Here is a 23787-nt window from a genome sequence, read left to right as displayed (position 1 = left end):
AGTAAAAGTACTGCCATATATGATTATTACATATGTCGTTGATAGAGCTTCACATCTTAAATTGTCACATCATCACTATCAACTGAAACATTTTTACTTTGTCTTCTTTGATTTGTTGCTAGAAGCGGAAAATCTTCAACTGTATATAGTGGTAAATGGGACTAATTTTACAGGAAGTGCTTTTTCTTATATTGATTTTAAGAAGATTTTTGTTAAGACAAGTTATGAACCTGGAAATGGTATGCCTCTTAGAGCTCCCTAGAGGATGAGCTTTTGGGAAATTAAGAATCTATTACATACAGTACGTAACAGATTTAATATCGCTTGAATCTAAAATTGCTTTATTTCAGACTTTGGAAGCGAAAAGCGTTGATGGTTTATGGCAGTGGGTTTTAAGATTACCATAATTGGCTTAAAAGCTCGTGTAAGTGCTGCCATTTAACCGTGAGGGTCTTGCGAACACTTACTAATGATTACCGTTACTAATGATTACTATAAAGTCCCACATTTTCCACTGCATGAATCGGGATATCATTTAAGCTATTGTAAAATGTTTGTAAAGGATCTGTTTTTCTGGTACACTTTCATATAAGAAGCATATTTGTTACAAATGTAAACGTATATATTAATAGCAAACTTACGTAAACGTACATTTATGTTTCAAAACCTGCTATTTTGGGAAGGGTTTAGACATAGTTTTGTGTCATATTACCTAAAGCATTTGATTAGTAACAGTTGTTGCTACCTCGTCATATATAAACGATGCAAGGAGTTATGATATGTGAGGGCACAATAAAATGCTCCGACCTTTCTTATTCACAAAAAGGAAAAAAAAACAAAGTAAAAATTATAAAAAGAAAAAGAAAGAAAAAAAATTATAAAAAAAATGAAAGGAATAAAACTCTCTTTTTGTTGTTGTTTACTGTTTATTTCATTTATTTGTGACACATCTGTTATTCGTTGAGGCAGATCAGATAGCCATGGGACATACGCGAGACAAACTTTGCTTCTATTCATACTCACTAAAAAGAAAAAAAATTAATTATTATTTCATAAGTAAAATCTACCTTTCATTATGACATTCATTGATCTACAGTGCCCCAAAAAAAGGAAATATTCTGGATTACTTATGATCTATTGATTAGAATGACCTGTGATAGGGATTAATCTTAATGATTCGAGCGACTAACGCTAAATACGCTCTAAATCTGTGTAGACAATGCTTTAAGCTAAGAAAGGCGCAAAAGTGTATTTTTCTGAATAAGCAAAATGATGGATTCGGATGTATTTTTGATGGATTCAGATTTTTGACACTCAAAAATATTTGTTGCGAGGATCTGTCGCAAACTGAAAGTCGTGAAATAGAAAAGTCGTATTTTAAAATTTTTATTTTACAAAGATTGTTTAATTTATTCCTTTCAAATTTTACATTTTGTCATTTAAAATAATTTAAAATAATATTAAATGGGGTGAAAGTTTGTATACCGTGAATTCAGTTCATTATTAAAATAAATTTAAAAAAACTTGATTGTAGAGATTTTTTTTTCAACGAGATATTCTTGGCTGAACATGTTTAATCTGAATCCGCTGAACTATTTGTTCAGGAAAGGTTTCTGATTTCGTAAATAAAAATATTGTCTGTCTTAACTAATTAAATTATTCAAGGTAATGTTATCGAACGATTAAGATTGTAATCTATAACGGGTAAATCCGATTATTAGAACAAAATTTAGTCAGCTCGTCCTCGTTTTTTAACACATACGCGAAATATCAAATAAGTTTCGATTGTAATATTGTTATGGCTTAAGATTTTTTTCTCGCTGAAAATGTGTCTACTTGTCTTATAAGAATTTTCTGTAAACGTGTATCATACGACTTTTCCGTACGTAAGAATTGAAGTAACTGACAGTGTTAGTGAAGTGAGCATGTACCAATAAAAACTAGCACACTGATCTCTATATGCATACTGGATATACCAAAACAATAGAATTTGCTAACTCCCCCAGTTTAGGCTTATGAGTTGTCATTAATGTCAATGGGCGTGATTGGACCCTTAAAATATATTTTAAAATTGTTGAATCTTCTTAATTAAAACAAACAAGTTTATAGGAAATTCTTTTCTCGAAATTGATGAATATTGACACTGTCAAAGAAATTATGGTTATTTTTTACTTATTATTTATAAATTTTGTCTACTTTTTTTATTGTTCTCTCCAAGAATCATGAGGTTAGCATATGAACAAAACGCCTTACATTTCTCCCTCTACTAGGATGGGGTGGAAAAAAAATAAAGAAAACGTGAAGCTTTTTCGGTTTGGATTAAACAAATGTGTATTTAGTTTCTTTTTGGGGGGGGGGATTGAAAAATTTTTCTTCTTGAATTTAAACAACTATTTAGTTACACTACTTTACATTTTTCTTTATTTTATACTTTGCGATGAACTTTACTTTATACTTTACGTTTTACTTTACTTTCCATTTTACTTGCCCTGTCTTTACTATTTACTTTATATAACTTTTTTTTTTAATTTTATATTTCCCACTTTACTTTGTGTTATATTTTACACTTTATTTTATACTGTACGCCTTACTTGCATTATATTTTACGCTTCATTTTACTTTATATTTTACGTTTTACTTCTTATTTTACTCTTTACTTTGATTTATGCTTTATTTTACTTTATTTTCAACTTTACACTTTATTTTATGTATACTTTGCTTTATACTTTACACTATACTTTATATAATATGACTTACTTTACACTTTACTTGACTTTGCATAATTTTCACTTTGTATTTTAAATTTTACACTCTACTTTATATTTTGCACTTTATTCTTTACGCTTTAAGTTATTCTTTGCAATATACTTTACGCTTGACAATACTCTGCATTCTACTTAAGAATTTGTAGTTTAGTTTTACTTCAAATTCTTCGCATTACTTTATCTTATACTTCACGCTTTACTTCCGATACGCTTTATTTTACTTTTTGCTTCATTTGCACTTTATTTTGCTTTAATTTATTATTTACTTTATAAGCTTTCTGATTTATCGTTTATGCTTTACTTTATATTTTACGCTTTACACCATGCTTTATTTTACTTTACTTCGCAAGAGTAATGTTCCAATAACTAATTAAGCAACTGATAACGCACAACAATATGCACTCAAGAAATAACGGACAGATGATTTAAAGGTAAAAATTATGATGCCAATGAAAGAGTGATAATGCTGGATACCCTATATGCTCTAACTCACCGCTGTTCTCCGCCAAAGCCGGCATCAAGTTCGAATCATTGAATCAGCAATCCAGTACATAAAAGAGATCTGTGGTGCAAACCTACGTGAACAAAAATGGTTAAAAACGCTACTGTAACGAGTGAAAAGAAATCATCGAAGACAACGATTTTACTTGTTTTATGCGAATTGGAATATTACAAATTAATTAATGTTGAACGATGAACGATTTAAACTAAACTAAAGATGAGAACTAACTAAAGATGAACGATTTTGTGGAAGATTTATCCCAAAATCAATTTCGTTCATTACTTGAAGAGGAGTATACAACATAGTTCTAATTAATTTTTTTAATAATGCGCATATAAACAACGAAATATGTATTTATCAATTAAAAAAGAAAACGGTTTCTTTTTTGGGTGAAATATATATTACATGGACGAAAAAGAAACATTATTTTCTACAAGTAGCAGTGATTTGAGCAAAAGTTATTTAACATGTTATGTTTGTTTGTGTTATTAAAATTATTATGTTATTAAACAAGATTTTTTAAAAGGTGATATTTTCCTATTCTAAAAGCATATATATTGCAAATTAAGAATGGCAACAGCGGTTATGTTTAGTTTGTTTTGTGATATAAAAAATTGTAGAACGTCGATATGAAATGTACATGAATACAGTAAGCTATGAGAGCACTTATAATATCAATTAATATTTGTTTTCTATAAAGAATTTATTATTGTTAAATTATAAACTAATAAACTATAATTATAAACTATTGTTAAATTATAAACCACATAAGAAGTCAGCAAAAATAAAAACACCAATACAAGTATTATGTACATATATTATTGAAAAAGTATATTTTTGAGTAAAATGCACATTGAAAGCGACTTTAACTGATTTGTACATTATATAGAAATGCACAAAAACTCAAAAAATATCAATAAATTACTGCTAACTTAATTGAATATTTTAATATATATATAATTAATAACAATGTATGCATTTAGTTTTTAATTGTATTTAAATAAGTGTCTCTTAAGTTCTTTCGTGTGTGTTACCGATTTCTTTCAACAACTACAAACAACAGCGTGTAAAGAGTAATTTTTTACCTCGCATAACTCAAATGTCTAAGAGTGAAGTCGTCACCCAATACCATTTTAAATATAATATTTACGGTATTTTATATTCTAAACTTTTTTTCCGTCAAAATTATACCAATGCAATTCTGAAATTCGCAGTTTTTGAAAAGTTGTTAAATAGTATGGAGCTGCGTGTTTTTCGATTTTTGAATAGTGTCTTTGTTTTTGTGCAATTAACGTAAAAACGTTTTTTTAGCCTCATTCAAAATGTATTTCAAGGTTTAAATTATAATGATATTAAATTTAAAAATAATTAAAACAAAATCTAATAGGTGTCGAATGTACAATTACACTAAAATACAAATTGTATAAGAATATCTAAAAACACTTCTTTCCAGATTTAATAAAGCAGCATCTTTATTTCCTACTTTATTTAAAAGAGGTATTGAGTTGTTGAATAATACTACTTCATGAAAAGCTTTAAAACTTTTTTTAGTACACAAAATATCAAAGAACCTCAATTTAAATATTTAGCCAAAAATCCAAGATGACAAAGACAGGCGTCATTTAAGCTAACATCTTTATCAGCATGGTTATAGCTCTATGATGCTAACCAAGCCCACGAAAATTAAAGATAACGGAGGATCGGAAAAAAGGAATAAAAAACGAGTACTTTAATACTTACGTACGCGAGCAATCGTGATGATATGTAAAATTGCGCTCTCTCCCTAATAATAGAATTTTGTTCTAAAAAAAATTAATTATTTTTCACAAGAAAAATAGCGCTCTTTCTCTAACAATAGAATTTTGTTCTACAAAAATGAATTATTTTCACAAATAAAATTGCGCTCTTTCCCTAACAATAGAATTTTGTTCTACAAAAATGAATTATTTTTTACAAGTAAATTTTTTGAAGTCTTTCCCTAACAACAGAATTTTGTTCTACAAAAATGAATTATTTTTCTTAAGTAAAACATGCAATATCATTAATGATGTTTTTTTTTCGCAATAGCATCGTGCAATATAATAATTATTTTTCAGGATTAAAATTTTTTATACCTTGCAAGCTTACATTTAAATTAAATATTAATTGCTGCATCATTTAAATAAAAAATGATTTCGTCTCATTTTTCGAAAAACGAAATAAATTATCACTAAGCTGAAAAAAATGGAACGTTATATTTAAGCAGAAACCTTTTAATTAGCGTGTATTAAGACTGCCTTACATGATGTTTTTCTTCATTTTGTTTTGATTATCTTTTTGTTTTGATTATTTGATTGATTTCTTTTTGTTTTCATTATCAACACTGATAAATGTCAACATTTATCAGTGTTGAAATTTATTAGGAGGTAGATGTAAGAATTACTCTTTTTCAATACCTTTTGCAGCAAATCATGATAGTACAGACGAAGATAATGAGGGCAAATATCGCAGATTCAATGTAAGTGGCAATTCTCCATCCACTAGTTACATTCACTGTAAAGAAAAGGAAAAATCTATCAAACGCTGTTTGTGTTATTAAGCAAAATTATCATTTTAAATTGGAGATTAGATTTTTTCCATTGGCACAATAAATTTTTATTGAATTTTTTTTTTAATGGCGGGCACTTGGAACTATTGTCCATTGGCCACAGAAAGTGCCAGAACTGCTAACTCTCTTTTCGTTACCCAGTGGGCACCTGTGGCGAAGCCACGGCTGTGGAGCAGCGTCGCCCACGTCACACTACCACAACCCGTTTATAGGACGGGTCACATTCACACGCAAAGGAGAAAGGACATAGAACACAGACAGAGAGAAAGAAACATCTATGCCTTGCCCGTGATTCGAAACCAGAACCTTTCTGATGCAAGGACAGTTCCCTGCCCCCTACACAGGCCAGACGACTTATTATTGAAAATGGAATGTCAGGTTTGAAATTTAAAAAAAATGAAAGGCATTTTATATTTTTATAAATTTGTTTATTTATTTTATCGTGGTGAGCGCTTTTTCACCTGAAACACCTGAACATGGTGCACTAGTGTTAATTATTTTATTTTACAGCCATCGTTGAACAGTCGACCCAATTTTAGGGTTTACGACTACTAATGTTCAACTCTGTAGCCTTGTAATTTTGAACCCCATCTAAAAGGCTAAGGAACTCCTGGACCAAATGTTAGGAGAAATTTGCCTTCATGGAGGACTTTTGATGAAACTAACCCACATTTGCGTTACATGAAGAAAAAACCATGAAAACCACCCGTGGTTAATCTGACCCATGACCCGTCTACCACTGAGGACATTCTACTTCAGCACTGTGGTCGATGCAACCCGGATGCGGAATTCGTATTGACCAGCCATTACTGAGATTCGAACATGGTTGACCTCATTGGAAGGTGAATGCTCTATCCTCTTAACCATCACGGCTCACTTGCATTAATCATTAAATTTCACCAATTATATTAAATTTTCAAGACTCCTCTATATTATTTTTAAATTGTTTTAAATTGTTAGAGGGGGCATAAATCGTCTTACTATTGGCTATATAATGACTATTAATGACTATAATGTTTTTAATTAGTTGAAATTATTTCTTAGCGAATGGCAATGTCGACATACATTACAAAAACAAACTTAAGATATTTAGAAGAATTGTTGAAGATATTTTAACTCGCTGATATAATGTTTCAACACAAAACTATTAGGGATATTTCCGTATCGTGATCTGTCGCGCCAACTACAATCGTCAAGGTGCCAAATCGATTTTAAGCATGCAAATTCAAAAAAAAAAAAAAAAAACATGTAGATGTTTGCCTAGGGGTGGCAACGAATTATATCTTTTAAGTTGGTCTCTTTCTGTGATGTTTCTTTTTTAGTTTCTTGCCGGCCAAAACTTGGCGATTATTCTGCCACAGATCACGATGCGGAAATCTCTCCAAACTATTTTAAGATATACAATTCTTAAAAATTGATGTTGAATAGAGTATAGAGGTGCCAGTAAATTCTTGCATCAAAGTTGACTGAATCAAAAAAGAAATACTAGTTATAAAATATAACACACTGTACAAATCAACATCTTTGAAAATTATTATTAATAAATCAAGCGAAATTTTAATTAAGAGGAATCTAAAATAAATAGGAGGTAAAATTATAATTAACTTACATTCGCATTTACCATAGTTAATTATGTACCCCTCTCTACAAGTGCACACCTTCGAGAATCCATCGAAATGGCATCCTTCTGCATTATATCCACAATCACATCCTGTCAGAAATAAATAGCAGAATTGATAATATTTAAGGAGGAGGGGGCCTCTTTGGGAAAGGCCCTATTGGTTATTGAAAAATGGACAGAAATGAACAATATGAAGGTCAACCTAGATAAGACATTTGTAGTGTCTTTTTCTCTCATGCACTAACCTTCTTATCCAAAAATTTATTACAAAGGTCGTCAGATACCATCGTCTGACAACTTTAAATACCTGGGCGGAGTCTTTGATAGAAAACTCTCATGGAGATCTCATATAGAGAACACAATCCGACGTGCTCTGAAAAGGCTCAATCTTCTAAACATTTTGGCGGGCTCAAAATGGGGCTGCTCAAGAGGCACCTTGAATTTTACATACAAAACGTATACACCGAAGAGCCATTACATTATGACCACCATTCATTTATAACTATGGGCTCGCCCAGGTTTTCAGGCCAAGGAACAATGTTTTCATGGGGCACATTAGGACCCATAATCCTCATAGAACAATTCCTGACGTCTGTGAGCTACTTGAACATAGTTGCAGACCAGGTTCACCCGTTCATGGCTACAGTTTTTCCTGCGGGGGATGGTGTTTACCAACAGGATAATGCACCATGTCATAACAGTCGAATAGTCGAGGAACATTCCAGTGACTTTCAAGTCATGTCTTTTCATGCCCAAATTCACCTGACCTTAATCCAATAGAGCATTTGTGGTCCTACTTGGAAAACCAAATTGGTGCCGCCACGCTACCCCCTCGCAATGTGAGGGAATTGCAGGACCAGTTGGTGAGCGCTTGGTACCAGATACCTCAGACTACCAATCAGCATCTTGTGAAATCAATGCCACGGCGGGTGCTAGCAGTTTTGAGGGCTAAAGGTGGTCCTACATGTTATTAGCAGGGTGGTCATAATGTAATGGCTCATCGGTGTATATTACCCATTCTTCTCTACTGTTGCGAGCAGCTGATCACAGTATCAGATCAAGTTCTTAACATTCTTGATATTTTTCAAAACCAGGCCCCCTGCGTTTGATAACGGGAGCTGTGACGACTACTTCCATTGACTGTATGTTACTCAGTACGGACAACAGACCTTTCGAGTTGATAATAGAGGAAAGAGTCCTCCTCCTCTGGGAGAGAATAATTAGAACTCCCGGGTGTCTGTCCTTGTGGAACCAGAATTTTTCAGTCCGTGAGAGAAACTTAAAAGCACAAAAGAGATTTCTGAAGCGAGTTACTGATATTATATCTAAGTTAGATTTGAATTTTGAGATTGAACATTTCCTCCCATCAATCCCATTGTTGACAGGGGATTTTTTATCCTCCTTGATTTGATGAAGGATGTCTCAAAGGCGGAGATTACTGGTATAGTTTTAAGAGCTCTCCCTTTCGAAATATTGAAATCCTTTTACCCCGAGGAAGAATGGTTGAGAATATGTACTAACAGTTCTAAAATGAATGATTGTGTTAACGCTGGTGCTGGTTTTTTCTGTGAACTTTTCTATCTGTATACTCCCATCGGCATATATAGATCAGCTTTTGATGGCGAGATTGAGGCCATTTACCAGGCCTTGTCACAACTTCGGCCTCTATTAGACTCCTTCTCAAAAGCTGTAATATTATCTGACTCAAAGGCTGCACTTCAAGAAATTAATGCTCCCAGCCGCTCTCGAACTTTAACCATCGATAATTGCTCAAATCTCCTCAAATGGTTTGCCAGTAATAACAAGATAATGGCTCTCCAGTGGATTCCGGCCCACTGTGGAATCCAGGGAAACGAGACTGCTGATCTCCTGGCAAAAAAGGGAGCCTCTGTTCTACAGAGATTTAATTCTAGACTACCTTTCTATAATCTCAAAAGTCTCATAAAGAACATCTTCAGAGCCTCTTTTCACGAGGAACTCAAAAATCGTAATTCCAATAAGCCATGGCTTAAACAGATTCTAAATGTCCCTCAGTGGCCTAATCTGTTGCCATGTTTAATATGCCATTGGAAATAAAAAAAAAAACAATTTAATGAGGGATGGTAAAAAAAATGAATTTTTGAATAACAATTCAAAGTTTGTTATTGACTCTGATTGACTAAGAAATGCAATTAAATTTTATTGCAATAAATTAAAGTAAAAGCGCTTCAGTCAAGGTAGGCGTGTTCAAATCGCGTCTGATTTATTAACAATGAGGGTGTAGACAGACTAGCGACGATGTTAACCGTCATTTATTAAAAAGCTCGTCAAGAAAGAATTGAGTTAGCTTGTCTTATATACTAGTAAATTGGAATTTAATAGTTAAAGTGGTAACACGCTGCACATCGAAATACTAAAAATTGATTAATCTTACTCTAACATCTCGCGAGAATTATTTTCACTTCCGAAAACATCGATGTTAGCGCGATTTGACTGTAAGAAATTCCAGAAATGCCTAATAGAATATCTCATGTAGTTATTTTACATTCTGGAATGAGCTGGCGTGGCAGGAATATTTCGATTTTTAACACTGTTATTCGTGAATCGAAAATAAAATGCTCCGCTACATCTGCAGGTCTGTTTTTAGTTGTGGATGATTTTATTTTAATTTTAAAATCTCTGAGAATTTAAAATAAAAATAAAATTATCCGTATTATCCGATTTCATATTAACCGAATCTCTCGTATCAACCGAAATCTCTTGTAATAACCGATTTTATTATGTATAATTTCTACCCTCTTCCGTCTAGCTCGAATTTGCATTAAAATTCTCTCTGTGATGCGCGTCTGATATTTAAAAAATTAGTTTACATATTCATTTTCTGAATTGATGATTTTTGCTTCATATTGTGCTGTAAAAATAACTTTTAGAACTGACTTTTGTATATATCTTATTGTAATTGAAAATTTTAGTTTCATTGAAAAACAAAAATGGTGGAGGCTATTTTACCCAATGTAGTGTGAAAGAACATTGTAGTGAAACACTAGATGCAAGAGTTATGCACGGCCTCTGATCACACTGGTGTAAAGTAGTTGCTACCTGTTATTTCCAATCCCAGCTGGGATAGCGGAGCTATACCAAATCCTGGAGGCCGTGAGTCTTCAAAAAATCGAGGAAAAGGAGAGGTCTCACAAGAACCTCTTCCATGGTGAAATCCAGGCAATTAAGTAGATGGTGAGGACTAGCCTTGCTGGAGTTGCACTTCTTACAAGTTGGAAAAAGTTTAATTTGTCCATTGAAATTTATGCTCTTAGTATGCCCACTGACAAATCTACAGGTAGCGGTTTGGTCGGCACGTGTACCCTGAAGGTCAAGGGCTCCTCCAGGACGCTTGCGGAGATACCAATTGTGATCCGGTGGAACAAGCCAAGCTTTATTAACCTTAGATTTGCGGATAGAAAATAATTCAGAGTAAGTGAGGGCCGTGTTTATTTGCTACCTTATTTGGTGCTAACACACTGAAATATTTTTACTGTGTATATTTGGTTCTTGGTAAAGTGGTACTCCTAGATCCTAGAGATGTTGTTCCGCTACACTATATAGGTTTAATGTAGTTGACAGAATTTTTGAAGTTGAGGTACATTGAAATTTTTTTACAGTGTACCATGTCAGAAATGTTGCAACTTTGTATTATATTTAAAAATACATATAATATTGATGTTTCATTAAAATATTTAGGTTAAAAATTTTTTTTAAAGCCAGATGCGTCGATATAAAGTGATTATACATATAGAATCTCACCAAAACTTTTCTTTGAACCACCAAATAAAAAAGAAACAAATAGGAACGGGATTTTTTTTTCCATCCCAAATTAATTACGATACACATAAGATCAGATAACCACAATAGAGTCATACTTACTTACACATTCATTGTAAGCATTTTGAGCATAATTTGACTCACATAAACACTTCCTTTTATTATTTTCGAAGGTGCATGAGATAGCTAGGATTCCACAATAACAGTCTGTTGAAAAAAATGAAAACAGATTATTATTTATTTTTTTACCATTCTTTCAACGTATTTGCTTCGACACATTACGACGAGCTCAAAATTTTCACACTGATGTATAGGAAGGCCTAAATCATACCACTTATCACGTGACAATTTGAAATATTTAAAATATCTAAGTATTTAATATACATTTGAAATATTTAAACAAGGAAAAATAGTTATTCAGCTACTTGTTTCATTTTTTGGCGATAATAATTGTGTAGAAAACACTGAAAACGATTTGGAAAACGATTTGTGTAGAAAATACTGGTACGATTCAGGAAACCGTTTGCCTAGTTCGTACAATCTTCTCCTTAAATCATACTAATAAAAAAAAAATAACGAGTTATTGTGATAAAGTTAATACGTAGACCATATGTAACCCAAAACAATTACATTTTAAAACCTACATTGGCTTGTTCTGAAGGTAATTTTACCCATTGGCAAAATGGGTGTTGTTTTCGGTTTGAAAACGTCCGCAACTTATTTGGACGTCATAGCGCTTTTCAACTGTGTTTAAGAGTAATAGTAAACAGTGCGCATACTTCATCGCTGCATGTGTTGCTATGGCGACCGCTGCTGCTTTTCTTTTTATTTTCGCTATCAATCATTTTTAATGAATTTACATAAAAATAATTCAAAGTATTTTTATATTTTTTATTATTAACTTATAATTACTGGTTTGACGGTGATTTCGTCCCGCAGTGAACTGATAGTTAAGACACGGTTCCCAGCAGATCACCGAAGTCAAGTATCACTGGTTGCGGTCAGTGTGCGGGTGGGTGACCACTTGGATCAGTCTGCGTAGGGACCGAGGTTGTGCGGTATTGGTCCTCGTTAACTTGTTCTACCGTAAAGTGCTCGACTTCGCTTGCAGGTCGTCGGGCTACCGAAGCGGGGGTGCCATCCCCTCTGCAGAGGATCAAAATTGTGATGGCATGGCTTCGGATCATCCTCAGAGATGTTTCCCAGACCGTCGCCAATAGCCCATTGTGCAGCTCTAGTGCGACGTAAATGAACAGCAAAAACAGCGGTGATTTCAATGCAAATATGAATACTGAAGAAGGAAAAGTATTTTGTGACGTCTTGAAACACGTACATAGACAGGATCTGAAAACCAATCCGACGGCTAACATCAATTGAGGCAGTTTTTGCAACCCATGATTTGAAATTTTGTGGCGTTTGATGGAGTCAGTACAGGAAGAAAAAGCATTTGACCTATGGTCAATCAGTGATCGTAATAAGGCGATCACAACTTTTTCCTTTTCCTTTTATAATTTTTTTTTGTTGCTAATAAAAATGAATGGCTATTTCTCGTAAGGAATAGATATTTTTTTGTATCATATATTGTCCATCTTTGTCCAATACCTTTTTCTATCTTTCTGGCAGTAGCATGATACCACGTGCATAAAAAATTTTGTTTATTGCAGGTAGAAAATTGAGCTATGGGATTTTTGATTTCTTAATTTTTGTAAAAAAAAGTTTTACAGTATAAAATTTTTTTGTAAATGCAATGTTGTAGACAGTCCATGCTACGTTCCCAGTGATGTTGGGCTTCAAAAATGCATAATTTTCTCGATTTAGTAAGCAAATCACATACGTCCAAGCACCGACACAAATTTTATTTTTTTGTAAGAACATGAGGAATTTTGAGAATAAACTTTCATAATTTCATGAACTGTTGAATTTGGTTAATTTATTTCTCATGGTGTTATCACGAGATGTTATTCGTGGGTCAGCATCCATTAAACGTTTTAATTGTTTTTTCCTCAGCTTAAACTGACGTGGACCATCTTTGTTCACCCTAATTGAAATTTTACAAGACTGAAAAACTTGCAAACCAGATTTGGTGGTGTCTACTGGCAGCAAGGTGCTGGTCAAATCTATCGTGGCTGAAAGTCCTCACGTTGGTTGCAGTGTGGAAGTTTGGAGAGAAAGGTACCAGCTCAGGTAGTGTCCACGCTGTCTGATCAGGGTCAAAATTACGTAAAAACCCTGATATAGCCTTTAAAAGATCGAGCCCTGAAAATGGGGCTAAGTGCTTGGTCATGCTTGGGTGATGATGCTTCCTGCAGTATGGTATTTTCTCCAGCAATTAAAAATTCTCGAACTACTAATCGAATATTAATTTTTTTATTCCATATTTTTCTGTATTTATTTTTTTATTTATTATGGTAATTTCAACTTTTTTACAAAAAAACGTTTTATAAGTTTCACTCTGAAAAACAAAGCAAATACTTGAGTTGAACACCCAAACCTTTGCCTTTGATTTTTAAATCGAGAGATTTTGCGAACGGAAGTTGCAATTAAGAAGCAGCAAAAAATGAACATAAAACAGTGTTCTTATTATAAAAGTTTCCCTAATGATTTTATTTGCTTTTATCGTCGTTCCCCTTAATTTTTTTTAAGGTCATAATCGAATTAAAGGTCTATAAAGATCTAGAGAATTTTAAAGCATTTGTTAAATTGCGCATAAGTAGAATAAATATTGAATAATAAGTAGAATTATTCTTACATTCGCACTTGCCATTTTTTTCAGCATAGTTAAAACTGCAGTCACAAACTTTTTCTCCATAAACATTATAGTGACATCCATTTGAACCGAATCCACAGTCACATTCTAAAACAAAATAAATTCATGTACATTATTTTAATTTGTCAAATTATTGAAACTTATAAAAAAATACAGTTTCATTGTCCTTAGCAAATGATCTTTTTTTAAGTGTACCATGAAATATAATAGCACAGTGGTTAAGGTACTAAGCAATTATTATGAAGAGCCAGGGTTCTTTCTGTGGTGGAGACCAAATAGCAGTTTATCTAGGAAGTAAATGAAGCTACAGTGCAATGCAGATAATGCAGATAACATTGCCACCATCAAGCCGTTGATCTCCAAAATATAAAGCTTTTACCTCAATGATCTTCCTTGTTGACAAATGCAGTGTTCATACTCGTGTGTGACTCGGAGCCTTGTGCCGTTGTGTCAACAATTGCGAGCAGTCGTAGCGAGTTTCCGTTTATGATAATTTTTTACTTTACAACTGTTGTGGTTCAGGGGATAGAGCATTCGCCTCAAAATGAGATGACACAGGTTCAAATCCCAGCGTTGGCTGGTTGATACCAATTTTGCTCCGAGCTCGTACCTACCACAGTGCTGACGCAAAATATCTTCTGTAGTTGACTGATCATGGGTTAGAATCCCCTTGCCGTTGTTGCTAATCATGGGAGGTTTTCGTGGTTTACATCTCCATGTTACGCAAATGCGAATTGGTTCCATCAGAAAGGTCATATTCAATCGTATTAAATAAATTTAAAAGTATTTTACATTTGCTTCTATTTTGTTAAGCCTAGTTAAAATTTATCTTAATATTCTTTTTGCTCTGCGTACGTTTGATTAACAACTAGTTTATTTCAAGTATTAGAGCAAATCAGCATCCTGAATTATGAATTTTTATTGCATCTTAAAAATAACCTTATTGACTCTTACTTGTGTCATATCTTATTGTAAATATATATTTTAGTTTTACTGATGGCCAAAAATTGTTGCAGCTTCTCTACCCCAAGAAGTGAAAATTGGAATAGCAGTTGGGAATAGTGTTATTAGAGTTTCAGTACAATAAAACTATCCTTGGTTCTTGGTGTAAACCAATAAGAGTTTCGTATTGTGTTTCACCAATGTTTGGTAAAGTATAGTTATCACTATTTTTGGTGTTGAGAAATATGAAATTCTCGCTGTACAAAATTTACTTATACGAACTACAACCTTATTACAAGAACAATAGTAATAATTGTATGAGTTTGAGTTGCAGCAAAAAGCATTCTTTTATTATCTTTCTTGTCTGTAGAACCCCAGCGGCAAGTTACTACTGACTGTTCTTAAAGGGTATTTTGAAAATTTTTCAAAAAATAAGTAAAATTTACATTAAGTGTTGCAAATAAATATATAAAGGAAGGAAAAGAAAACAAAAGTTATCATCGGAAGCTAAAGAATCATGACTTAGGAAGATGTACCCTTAATCATTAAAACCAGTTTGATTATCACAGAACTAAAAAAAGAGGTTATAAACAATTATTAGAAACACCCCTTAGTTACATACAGCAATCAAACGGATTCCGTGGTTTTCTATTCTGACTAGCAAACTAGTGATAACTAGTGATGTCTATGAATTGTAAGACATTTCAGTTAATATTCACACCAAATAATGTAGCTTTTACTTTACTCCAAAGTTGTGTAGTGTTAACACTACAGATAACTCTTGATTCTCGGTGCTTAGAAGCTACGATAGTTTCGGATGTAAGAAAACAACGAGTATATTCTTTTACACTACTTTTTTACGATACAGCATAAAGTAAGAATCATTAATTAAGAATGCATAGATATACTAATTCTTAATATAAAATTAGTTTATAAATTAAACAAGCAAGTAGCACTGAGATCACATTCGAATTAAGATTAGCAGCGAAGAAATGGGGAGAAATTATATTGTATAAATTGGAAAATATATATATTAAATACAATTCGCAAATATTTAAAAAAATTAAAATACATACTATAGGAAAAGGCAACAATCATTACTATATTAACAAATATTTATTAACATATAGGACATAATTGGACGCTTAACATATACGAAGTGGCCGTCTGCCCGTACGGTCTGCCTCATCAGGCTTTCATCAGTTTCGCTGCATGGGAAGAATCAGAATGCCTATCTATAAGCACTCTGTTTAGATAAAGGGTTAGGAGGTGCGCAATGATTTGCGTGCGCATAAAGTGGGGAATACGCTTCCTACTATACTGAAAATGTACAATTGAAAACATAAACCTTTTGTAATTGATAGCTTTTGGTTTTTAGGTGTAAAACACAGCGAAAACACCGATAAACTCACTCTATTTCGTACGCGATTATAAACAATTTACTGACGATACCCACAGTATCCCGGAATTGGTGTTTTCGAAATTGAAAATAATTTAAGAATGGTGGGAATGCTTGAGTTTGGTGTAAGCATTCTCATTAATTGGTGTTTAGATTTAGCTACACCCTATAAAGTGTATATGAGAGGTCGATTTGACGTTAACTAGAAATAGTGTTTTTCTTCGCTTAATTTTTTTAGGTTGTTTAATACACAATTCGCATAGGTACTACACCACAGTTTTTTCAAAGCTGCTTTTTCGTTTCTTAATTACTTCAATTTTAATCTAAAATTCTCTAATGTTCATATTATTTTGACTTTGTCCTCAACAAGGATTCTGAAAATATATATCAAAGGCAGTTATTATAGAATACCTCGTGGGAATGTCAGAAAATTTACGTACTTACCCGGTTCATAAAAGTTATCATTTTTCAGTCCAAGTAACAATGCATTTTCAGAATCGTTTTTAGGTGCATACGATCCGTTTTCATTCTTTTCATCTAAAATATCAGTAACATTTTTAGCTTGAACATAAACTTGGTTAAAAAGATTAACAGTCAAAAAGAGTGTGACAAATATGCAGCTCACTACCATCTTTCATATTTTCATTTTAAAAGCATAAATACAAATTGAATTCATTACTAAATTCATGCAAATAATTTAATTTATATTACTGCTAAAAGTGGAAAAAATGCACCCGTTCCATTGCCATGTTTTTTATTAAAAAGCAGTGAAAAAGAAACAGATTGATAAGCTAAATTCTTATCACCTAATCAGGTTGCCAAGGTTTAACAGAAAGAGGAGTTCTTTTTTTAAAATTTTTTTATTAAAAATTGGTTTTACTTTAGAAATTATAAGCGTGACGAATTTTCTAACCATAGCTCAACACCTTTTATTTTAATTATAAACTATGAAACTTATGCAGAGATGGATAACGTTTTTAATAGCAGGGGTATAAACATATTAAAAAACGATTTCAGCATTGTCATAGGACGTACAGTGTGCAATATAAATAAATAAATAAATTTAAAATATAAAAGAAAGGAAGTGTTTATGAAAAAAAATTGTGTCTAATGATATTTACATGTACCAGGGCTCAATCATCATGGTTCGAGAAACTAAATGTAAATATAATTGTAAGGTAAATGTAAATATAATGCTAATTACTTAGTACAGGCTACATTTTAGCTATCGAAATAAACACAAAAACGCACTATCTCTAAACAAACATTCCTGATTCCCTAGCCACAATCTGAAAAATATGGTCCCCTGACTGGAGAGCAATTTAGGGCTTTGATCCCTAATTTTTAATTTCACTTTTGAAGCATTTCGACGTACTTTGAAAATTTTTGAGAGGAATCGAATTTAATTTTTTAAACCAGCTACAAAATTCATTTATTCATTTTTAAAAAAAGTCTTAAGGCGGGAAAATCCGTTCATAAAATCAAAAGTTATTCATGGTATTTTCCATGGTTCATGGTGGCTAGACTTCCGGGTTTNTTACATCCGGCGTTCAGTGGCAGACTACTATTTCATATTGTTTTACAACACATGGCTTTAGCCCTTTTGTGGGAAAGACTTTAAAACAAAACTTACAACAGTTACTTTTCTCAACAACTGAAATTTAGAATAGTGTGATTAAGAAAAATATGTGAACTGTTTGCAATTTCAAATTAATATTGAAATGTACAGGTTTAGAATTTTCTACAGTGAAAAGTTTTCGGAACTTCAGTGTTCAAAAAAGTATACAAAAGCTAGACGTTAAGAACGTATCCAATGAGCGAGCATCGAATTGCGAAAGCAGTTCCGGGGGTTGGCGAGCGCAAGCGAGAAGGGGGCGAAGCCTCCTAGTTTAATTTATATTACTGGTAAAAGAGGAAAAAATGCACCCGTTCCATTGCCATATTTTTTGTTAAAAAAACAGTGAAAAAGAAACAGATTGATAAGATAAATTCTTATCACCTTATCAGGTTGTCAAGGTTTATCAGAAAGAGGATTTTTTTTCAAAGTTTTTTTTATAAAAAATTGGTTTTACTTTAGAAATTGTAAGCGTGGCAAATTATCTAACCATAGCTCAGCACCTTTTATTTTAATTATAAACTATGAAATTTATGCAGAGATGGATAACGTTTTGTAACAGCAGGGGTATAAACATATTTAAATGATTTCACCATTGTCATAGGACACGCAGTGTGTAATATAAATAAATAAATAAATAAATAAATAAAAAATAAAGGGAAGGAAAGTGTTTATGAAAAAAATGTGTGTCTAATGGTATTTACATGTACCAGGGCTTAATCATAATGGTTCGAGAAGCTAAATGTAAATATAATTGTAATGTAAATGTAAATATAATGCTAATTACTTAGTACAGGCTATATTTTAGCTATCGAAATAAACACAAAAACGCACTATCTCTAAACAAACATTCCTGATTCCCTAGCCACAATCTGAAAAATATGGTCCCCTGACTGGAGAGCAATTTAGGGCTTTGACCCCTAATTTTTAATTTTACTTTTGAAGCATTTCGACGCACTTCGAAATTTTTTGAATTTTTTTTAAACTATTCATTTATTCAAGGATAATTCTGGGCAAAAAAATTTTTTTCGTAGTTTTTTATTAGTATTTTTTAATAACAGTCGAAAATATTTTGAATTGTGTGGCATAAATTTTTTTTTTTAGCGTAGAATACAAATCACAGCCTATTCGATAAAACAGTTTTTGAGTAATAAAATTTAAAATAAGTCTTAGCGCGTGAAAATCCGTTCATAAAATCAAAAGTTATTCTTGGTGTTTTCTTCTTCTTTTTTTCTTGACATCCGGATTTTGGTATTTGTTTGTATCACCCAACACCCGCATCTGTTTTATTTAACTTCACAATATTAAAGTTATCCTCAAAACATGAAAATCAACAACAAACATGAAAATATGATAGGATAGTAAGAGTACAATACAGAAAAAGTAGTTTGTTCCAGGGAATAATATTGCCGGGCAATTGAAAAATCAACGTAAGTGCTTCACGATTGATTCCTAAAAAAGTGGTTAGACAACAATTTTCCTTTCATTACTAACACTGTGAATGCTAAAACTGAGAGCCAGAAAACTAGCAGAACAAAATTTATTTCCGAAAAAAAAAATTTCTTGTAATAAGTAGCTTACCAATGCAAAGATGCCAAATATATAAAAATTTCAAATTTGAATTTTTTTTCGCTTGCGTTAGTTTTTCAACTGCACGGCAGAAAATTAAATTCTGCCGTGCAATTGAAAAACGCCACTGTACGCCACTGTATTGATTTAGCGTCAAATAAATGAGCTAAATCTAATAATTTACTTGTCTGGAAAAGTAAGGAGGAAGTTTCTATTCACTCTGAACGATTCTCAATAAATTTACGATGAATCGAGGGGGCTCAGGCTATAGAGCGCTGGCCTCCAAATGAGGCAAACCGGGTTCGAATCCCAACAATGGCTGGTCAGTACGAATTCCGCACCTTTCTCTTACCGACCACAGTGTCGACGTAAAATATTCTCAGTGATGAATGAGTCATGAGGTAGAGTCTCCTTGCCATCAGACTAACCGTGGATGGTTTTCATGGTTTTCCTTTCCATGAAACGCAAATAAGGGATAGTTTAATCAAAAAAGTCTTTCCTGGAAGGCAAATTTCCCCCAATACTCGGCATTTCCTTGTCTTCTGGATTGGGTTCAAAATTACAAGGCTATAGAGTTGAAGACAAGTAGTCGTAAAATCAATAATTGGGTCTGCCGTTCAATGACGGTTTTAAAATGAATCAAATTTACGAATTCTTACAATGGCTTAGTGGGAAAGAGTGCATATCTCTAAACGTACTGAACCAGATTCGAATCCCAAAGATGGCTGGTTGCTACGAATTCTGCTCCCGATTCATAAAACATCCTCAGTCGTAGACGGATCATGGTTTAGAATCTCATTGCTGTCGCACTGACCGTGACAGGTTTTCGCGGTTTTCTTCTTCAAGTCACGCGCATACGTCGTAGTTCCACCTTGATAGGCAATAGAATATTGATAGTTTTATTCTCAGCAATGGGTTGGCTGTTTATCGCCAGTTACAAATAAATAAGTGAATAAAATAAATTAATGATGATCTCAAAAGCTTACAAAGGTATATAATATTTATTTTGAATATTTATATTCAAAAAATAATATTTATATTGAACTAATACCAAAACTTTACTGAAACTTTCATCGAGCTAAAGTTAGATAAATGCAGATGAGATTCCCGATATGAAGTACCAGCATAATAACGAACCACAATGTAATTTTATACTTACGCAAACTATGAAAGCTCTTATTTTCAAATCCTAATGATGGCGCTTTTTCAGAAGAAATCCTAATTGTTTGCGATGCATTTTCGCTCTGCTCATCAAAAATTTTGGAAACGTTTCTCGCCCGAATAGAAACTGAGAAAACCAAATTTACTGTCATGAAAATTACGGCACATTTATAAAACTCAATCATCTTTTAGCTTATTTTCTTTAATGAGTGAACCCACACTGCTTTCACCACCATTTAAAAGATATAATTTGTAAAAGATAATAAAAATCACCCACTTTATTTTCATCCTTTTATTGAAATAATAACTCCATTAATGAAATGAGAATGAACGCAAAACGATAAGAACGCTTTGTTATCTTTTTTATCTATTCGTTACGGCATGTGTCACCAATGTGAACAAATTGTTATTTTTCATGCTATATATTGTTGCCGTGAAAGATGGAGATCTGGAGAATGTCGACTTTCACCTGCGAATGTCAACAGTCACCAAACCAAAATTGATTTTAATTTATTTATTGATATTTTAATATTCATTAGATAATTTTATAACCGTTTAGGATAGATTAAAAAAACAGAGCAGGGAGTTTCGGACAATGGTAATTAACCTTAAGTACATCAGTGTAAGGAATACCATCAGGCATGCGTATACCTGACAATGATATTTAATCATAAAATACATTAAGGTATAGAATACTGGTTATTATCCCCACACTTTCATTGTATTCGCTGTACCACATAGCCTAATCAGTTATAAAAATAAGGAATAAATATTTAAATATCGACGAAGAATTTCATTTCAAATCAGATTTAGCAAATATTTTGGACATTTACCAAAGCAAATATGTGATTGTAAACATTTACTGATGAAAGTCGACAGTCACCAATTTCGGCCTTTCACGATGACATACATTTAGACATTCATAAAGAGAACATGTGATTGCTGACATTCATCGATGAAAGTCGACAATCACCAGTTTGGGCTTTTTCAATAACATATATAATAATAAATGAAAGAGTTCGTGCGTCTTCGTTATTTGTGTTAGGGACCTAAAATTTGGAAGGCAAATGAGAAAGGCAATTTTAGTTTTCGTTCCTAAAAAGTTCTCAAAAATTTCAATTAGCACCTTCGAGTGGGAGACGCAAAAAATGCGGGCAATTTGCCGTAAGTCCTCTTTTTTCGCCCCTTTAAACATAGTTTATATTTATATAGAGTCAATGCACAATTTATCTCAATCAAATTCCAAAACTGGTACTTCCTTTTTAGCGATGGAATTCGTATTTTATTCCATAGGTTTTACCTCACCTCCGTTCTCGGAGGACCATTTGACCAGTTTAGTTAGATCAATAGCTCACAATAATTGGACTGTATTCTCTACTCATTTATTTTGTACCAGCATTACAGACTCGCTCGTGAACCTGTTACACGTACACATACACTGCTGCTTCAGCACTCAGTTCTACAATTGAAATTCAATTCGCGCTTACAACGCAATCTATATGTTGGATGGGAATTAACAGATAGAAAAAACTTTATACAGTGCACGAAATTGGAGGGTGCGTCCAACTGGACTGACTGGAAGTTAGAAATCAACTCTTTATTAATCCTTAATGATTGTGTTGGAATTTTGGATGGCTCTGTTGTAGAACCGTCGGTACCTGTGAAAGACGCCAGCGCCGAGACGGTCGGCGAGCACAACAAAGCTCTCGTATCCTACACAAAGACGAATGCCGCAATAATTATTCGATCAAATGTATCAGCGGATATCTTAAATCTAATTCATATGCACGGGAAATATGGAAGGGGTTGCTGAACAACTTCGACAAAGTGTCGAGTGTAGAATTGGATACTCTCCTTCAGCAATTTTTCACTTTCAAAATAGAGAAGGGTGAAGATGTTATGAAATCTCTCGCACTTGCAAAGCGAACAGAAGACGAGTGGAGAAGGGAAGTTACCTCAAAATCTGCCCCATGTCGAGCATTCTATCGTTTCTTCTAGATGATGAATACCCAAAGCTGAAAAGTCACCCGAGAGACTGATGGAACAAATAAAGATGCGCCTTCGAAGGCAAAGTGTGTGCATAAAAGAAGACGCCACAACAGCGTATGTAGCAAACGATGGGAAGAAATGGACGAAGGGGACAAGGTCTCAAATGGCGAGCCAATCTCAACCTTCAAGAACTAAGGGTATGAGTAAACTTAGTAAGGCCAATGACGGCGTGAAAAGCTTTTCGTGGCAACTGTTTCCGGTGCAATAAGTCAGGGCACATGGGAAAATCTAGTCCTGATTTTCCAGACAAGCCAAAGACGTCAGGTAATAAAACCGAAACTTTTCTTACAACTACTCATTCATTGTAGTGCATTTATTTGCCAGGATGACAGTAGCCAAAATGTGTGGCTCAAAGACGATGGAGCTACGACAACATCACAAATTCAGCTGAATATTTCAAGACGTATCGTCATTTTGACAAGCCAGATAATAGTAGTTGGTAACAAACAGACAATACCAGCGTATGGCTGACATGTGAGAGTCTTGCAAAAGTCTATTGAGCTCAGTGATGCATCGTATGCACCAGATATCAGCAAAAATTTACTATCAGCTGGAAAGGCGATGAAAGGAGGAATCTCAAACTTTGGAGATTCAGATGACATGGTTTGTCGTTTTTTCCGAAAAGAGAACCCCGACAATGTACTTTTAGAAGCTCCATGTTCATCAAGTGGACTGTTTGAATTACATACAAAACCGGTCAAGCCTGAAGGTGGTTCTGCTGCTTTAGCTTACCTGTATATGTCTAAGTATGTTGTTTTTAGCATTAAACTCAAAGGTTTTAAAATAATTTTAGTAAGTCATTCAAGTGTACTCTCTTCCCCCAACCATAGCCAAAAACATAAACCTGTTTTGTTCAAGTACAAATGATACGAAATTGATTATTATTATGTCAAGATAATGGATCTATGATAATATTCTAATGATGAGAGAGAGTTAAAAGTTTACCTAGAGCTTTGTACAACACTTAGGATGTGTTACTTTACTTTCACATTTATTTACACAATAATAGCTA

The 23787-nt window shown here is 33.2% G+C and overlaps 1 protein-coding gene across 5 annotated transcripts in view; it reads right to left on the bottom strand.

Moving 5' to 3' along the window:
* The window catches only part of LOC107445413 (uncharacterized), a 50111-nt gene extending 28987 nt beyond the window's left edge, over positions 1-21124 (bottom strand). For 2 of the 5 annotated variants that reach the window (XM_071177339.1, XM_071177341.1), the window contains exon 1: positions 20725-21047. In XM_071177339.1, coding sequence (XP_071033440.1) covers positions 20725-20911 — 187 coding nt within the window. In that variant the 5' untranslated portion in view covers positions 20912-21047. Of the gene's footprint in view, positions 1-914; positions 1023-3258; positions 3341-5702; positions 5800-7463; positions 7566-11375; positions 11481-14022; positions 14128-16825; positions 16919-17009; positions 17139-20724 lie in introns of those variants that run through there. The other 3 variants (XM_016059807.3, XM_071177340.1, XM_071177342.1) reach the window with 3 other exon arrangements.
* Between the last annotated feature and the right edge of the window lie 2663 nt (positions 21125-23787).

The sequence above is a fragment of the Parasteatoda tepidariorum genome, chromosome 2 (assembly GCF_043381705.1).
Source record: "Parasteatoda tepidariorum isolate YZ-2023 chromosome 2, CAS_Ptep_4.0, whole genome shotgun sequence".
Classification (NCBI taxonomy): Eukaryota; Metazoa; Arthropoda; class Arachnida; order Araneae; family Theridiidae; genus Parasteatoda; species Parasteatoda tepidariorum.
Note: the sequence above shows the minus strand (reverse complement) of the source record. Positions and strands in the feature narration are given on the sequence as shown.